Source organism: Oppia nitens, unplaced genomic scaffold, assembly GCF_028296485.1.
Source record: "Oppia nitens isolate AA-2021 unplaced genomic scaffold, nextdenovo-longstitch-racon4-pilon3 scaffold22_pilon_pilon_pilon, whole genome shotgun sequence".
In the NCBI taxonomy this organism is placed as follows: Eukaryota; Metazoa; Arthropoda; class Arachnida; order Sarcoptiformes; family Oppiidae; genus Oppia; species Oppia nitens.
In genome coordinates, this window is record NW_026533202.1 from 1534554 (window position 1) to 1540553 (window position 6000).

General features: G+C 20.5%; 1 protein-coding gene across 1 annotated transcript in view; it reads right to left on the reverse strand.

The window, feature by feature from the left end:
* LOC128953542 (probable serine/threonine-protein kinase DDB_G0282963) overlaps positions 1 to 169 on the reverse strand; it is a gene marked incomplete at its 3' end in the record, with an annotated part of 35674 nt that extends 35505 nt beyond the window's left edge. The window contains exon 1 of the mRNA XM_054299030.1: positions 50 to 169. Within this exon, the coding sequence (XP_054155005.1) occupies positions 50 to 169 (120 nt within the window). The remainder of the gene's footprint in view (positions 1 to 49) is intronic.
* Between the last annotated feature and the right edge of the window lie 5831 nt (positions 170 to 6000).

Here is a 6000-nt window from a genome sequence, read left to right on the forward strand (position 1 = left end):
AATAATTAATATAAAAAATAAATTAAAACTAATAATTTAGCTAGCTCACCTTTATCCTATTCCAATAGCTCCGGGGTGGACGTTTGACCCATAGGAAACCCTGTTTGACAATATCGACACCACCAGCACCACCACCATCAATATGTGCACCGGTAGTATTTGAAGCCATTTATGTAAAATTTATTAATGAGTCAATTATTATTATTATGCACTGACTAAACAAACAAAAAATCAATCAATATTAATTATGGTTATTTGTATTATTATTATTATTAATATTATTAATATAAGTAAAAGTTGGGAAATAATATTACAGTATTAATAAAAATAGTTGTTTTGAATATTATGCAAACAGTAAAACATTTAAAAATGCAATGTTAAACAAACAAACAAATGTTAATATAAACATTGCATTCAAAAAAATAAAGGTTTTTATATATCATTATTATATTCAAGTACATACTGATACCGGGGATATAGATTTATCTATAGTTAGTGTATATAAATGTAAATATATATTATCGTTCAATCATATAATATATATATATATATATATATTATAAAAGTGTTTTCAATATATAATAWATATATCGTTTATCGTACAGAATATTCTTGACATTAAAATTGAGAGATTCATTGAATTGGATGAAAACAAAACTATTAAAATAAAGTTTATTTTTTGATATTTTTACTATTAGTCTAAAATTTTTCCGTATTTACATTTATTTCACTCAAATAAAAAATTTAATATAAAGTAAATTTATTATATATCATCATCATATATTATAATAGTAAATTAGTATAATAGGCAAAAATTTATTATTATTAGTTATTATATGTACAGTATGTATGTATGCAATCAATAGCAAATCAATTTAGAAAATAACAAATAACAAAAAACAAACAAAAAAAAACAAACAATAATTTTTCAATGAATGATTTTATGTGATGAGCTAAAAAAAACTAACTATATATATACCTTATATATATATATATATATATATATATATATATATATATATATATATATATATATATATATATATATATATATATATATGTATGGGCGGGAAGACCTACCAGTGTCTACCAGCCCATTGAAATCAAATCATAAATTGATGTACTGTTGTTGTTGTTATTGTTATTATTATTATTAATATTGTTGTTGATGTTGTTGGCGATCATAGTATGGTTTTACTTAATAAATATACTGTATATTGTATTTTTCAATATAATTGTTTAGTTAGTTCAAAAAAACACACAAAATATTATTATTATTATTATTATAGTTTATATTATATTTTACAGTATAGATATTATTCAAATATGTTTTTTATTCACCAATAAATAATTAATTACTTAAATTTTTGTTGTTGATAATGTTATATAACTTATATTATATATAACAAAACGAAAAATTATTAGTTTATTATTTTATTGTTGAAAAAAATAGTTATAATACTTTAGTTTTTTGTTGGCAATATATTATAYATATATTGCATATTATTGAACAAATATATATATATACAGTAATACAGAATATATATATAATATATATATTTCTACTGTTAATCTAGACTATAGTGATAGCACTGGGAGTATAAAAAAATATATATATATATACAGTATATACTGTATGACACCGTCTATACTGTCTATAACACCGTTAGTGAAAAACTAAAATTGTCGGTAAATATGTTGTCAAAGAATATATACGATATATATATATATATATATAATTACCCGAAAAAAAATTCTGTATATAATTCACTGGTTTAATGGCAAATAACAAGAGATAATACAATGAGAGAGAGAGAGAGAGAAAAAAAAAAGTTTTTTTTTATATTTTTTCCCTTAACTTTCAATACATTACAAGTCATTTACTGACTAAATATTTTTTTCCCAGTATTTATACAGTATATATCGCATAAAAGTCTTTCTATGTTTAAAAGCACTGGTAGTTTAGTTAAGTTATATATATATATATATATAACGATACAGTTTTTAGAGCTCAGTTAGTCGTCCAGTCTCTCTGTATGTCTGGTATATCTAGACTCTGACACTCACTCTCTTTAACTGCAAATCTAGAGATTTTTGCTAAAAGAGAAAATTGCTTTCAAAGCAAACTGTATTATCGATCGGCAAATATATATAAAAGTTATATAAAAATCTATGACATCTAGTAGTAGTAGTAGTGACTATGGGATGAATAGTAAACTACATGTCTTGTAGAGTATAGAGTATAGAAAGAAAGAAAGAAAGAAAGAGAGAGAGAGAGAGAGAGAGAGAGAGCACTGGTATGACTGTATATACCCTGTGAGGTATTGTTTGTAATGTATTAGCACTTGCGTTGTGTGTATGTGTTTGTATGTATGTGTGTGTATGTGTGTGTGTGTATGTGTGTATGTGTATGTGTGTGTGTATGTAAAAGTTTATATAGAAAACTACTAGAAGTACACTCTAACTGTCATTTATGTCATATACGGTAATATCGTATCTATAAATTGCTTGCAAAATTAAAAATTGAAAAAATAAAATTTATGAAATATATATATATATATTATGTGAAGTTTAATTTTTAAAAAAGTTTAATTTAAAATTTTTGAATATTTTTGAATAGATAATAAATCAGTTGATAATGCCAAAATAGCATTGCCAGAAAATAAGCAGTTTACTGGCATTAATTTAACCTAACATTATAAAGTTTGTTTTGTTTATAAAAGTTATTTTTAATTTGAATAATTTAGTTAGTATTTAGTTATATAAAATTTATTATCTTATACTTTATATAATTATTTTTAATATCAAAATTTGTACCAAAAAAAAAACATACGACAGACAGACAGACATAAATAGACATATAAATTCCAGAAAACAAACTACTCTACAGTTTGTTTGATAAATTTATTTTAAAAATATTATATACATGTACTGTATTAATATATATGGAAAACAATATTTTAAATAAATAAATATTGCTTTTTAGTGTCTATTGAATATTTTCGTGCAAAATAATAAAAATTTTATTTTCAATAAAAATATTTTTTAAATTATTAGACTTATTATATATGCTATTATTAGAAATTTACTACAATAACAACATTTAAATGTGAAAAGTATATATATATATAAAATAATAATCAAATATTTTTATTAATACTAAATTATACATTCATACTAAACAAATAATATTACATAATAAATTTTTTTAAATAAAAAAATTAGTTATAAAAATAAACATATCTTTTAGAAAAATTTTATTAAAATATTTTAATATTATATTTAAAAAAATTTAATATATATATAATTGAATTTTAAATTATATATATATATATTAATAAATATATAATTTTTTTATTGTTTTTTATTAGAATATAAAATTTATTTATTTTTTACAAATATAAGATGTTTTTCATCAACAAAAAAAAATCATATGATTTTTTGTTGGATGAAAAACATTTTAGGAGATCACAAGTCCTAATGTTTGTTTACCTGACTTTTATTATTATCTTATTTTTTGTGTATATACTGTATATATTTTTTTTATCTCATGTTGTTTATCACTATAGGTATATATATTGTATATCACATGTACATTAATATTTAATTTTATAATAACAACTAGAAAATACTTTAGACAACTCAATATCAAGTACTGTATAATGTTATATAAATAGATAGAGTGACCAAATAATAATTAAATTTTAGTTTTTTAAAGCCAAAAGAATTTCAATACATACTGCTATTATATCAAAAATTTTTATTTGTAAAATTATATATGTATATATATACTGTACTGTATATTTTGTAATAGCTAAATAAAAAAAATAATATATGTTTTTTAAACTATCAAGCTAAATTGGTAACACTAGTTTATTTTATAAAACAATTATTTGGGTACAACAAGTGAGCAATTTTTTTTTAAAAAACTACATTTTAATATTTATGTTTTGTTTTTTCAATACTTATAACATACACACGCATATAAATTATTTTATTTTTACTTAACATAAAATTTTTTAAAAATATTTTTGTCATATTGTTGTGTGTGTGTGTGTGATATATGTTAGATAAACAACACATAGTTTTTTATATAAATAAAACGTGCCGACAAAACTAAAAAAAACTAAAAAAATATATAAATAAATAAATAACGAAATCTATGTTTTCAATGGAATATTACAGAATATTCTATAATCTCATGATTTTGGTTTGTTTGTGATTATTATTATTATTACTACTATTTTGTTGTTGTTTTTTGTTGTTGTTAGACTACTATACTATAATTTTAGTGTTGTTTAGTAGTACTGTAGTAGTAGTAGTAGTAGTAATAGTAGTAGTAGTCTCCATATATATATATATAACACTAGAGATTTTAATCATAACATTTTGTAATATATTGTATATAGACACACACACACGCACATACACATATATACACACATATATACTGTACACACATACATACACATATATTCACACACACATACACAAACAATATAATATACAGTATATATATAATTGATACCCAATTTCATACATTTAGAAACACTCAGCAAATAAGTTAATGAGATTTACTGTTAATATTTATCATGATTTAAGATATTATTATTATTATTATATATATATATATAAAATATTTCCTATTACTAAATATTACGGTATATTGAGTTTTTATATGTATTATGACTTATAATTTATAAGTTAGTACAGTATGATTGTGTGTTTGTGTGTGTGTGTGTGTGTGTGTTAAGTGTCAATTATGTTTGATTATTATTATTAATAATATTATTATGAAAATATTCCGTAATATTAATTATTAACAAAAATCATAATATTTAATAATTACAATAATAAAATATTTTTATTAATCATATTAAATCAATATTAACAATAAATGTCAATAGTAGTAGGAGTAGTATTAATAATATAAAATATTTATTTAAAAAAAAAATTCAATCTTTATTATTATTATTTATATATTATTAAACATTTATAATATCAAAGTGAAACATAGTATCAAACAAATAAATGATAAATATTTTATTAGTATTACTGTAATATTAATTTGAATATATATATATATATATATATATATATATATATATATACTGTATGTTGTATACTTTTACAAGCTCTACGAAAATAGACATTTATGTCTACTTAGCTCTACGAAAAAATTAAACAATTGAATGGTATAAGCTCTACGAAAAATTTATACAATTATTATATTAATAATAATTACATTACATTGCATTAAACACTATACTATATTATAATAATGTATAACAGTAAAAGTTGTTAGCCTTGACTTTATTATAAACATGTTTACCTTAAATAAACAACCAATAAAAATCAATTAAATAATTTTATTTTTTAGATTATTAAATAGTATTTAAGAAGGCGAAATTGCATTATTCTAACAGTTAAAAATGAATTCACTAGATATTAATTATAATTTATTTGAAAATAGACTTTCTTCATTTGAAAATTGTGTTTTAGATGAATTAATATCAAACAACTTCAATCGGTTTGCAGATGCTGGTTTATATTATGTTGGCCATGAAGATATTATGAAATGCTTTGAATGTAATGGTGGACTTTATTGTTGGGAACCAGGTGATGATCCATGGATAGAACATGCAAAATATTACCCGACATGCAAGTATCTCAACGAAAAGAAAAGTCAAACATTTATCAAAACATGTGTTGAAATACATGAAAGTGAAAAGCGAAACAAAGTACTTTTACCCAAGTTCGAAGAATTGATTTCAAAAATTAATAATTTAAAAATAACTAATGAAAATATAAATCATCAAATAATATGTGAAACAAATAATAAATGTATAAATGACCAATTACTATGTAAAATATGTTACGTAAATGAAATAAATAGTGTATTGTTGCCATGTTGTCATCAATTAACTTGTACAGACTGTAATTTAAAAATATCAAATTGTCCTATTTGTAATTGTTTAATAGAAATAAAACAAAAAGTTT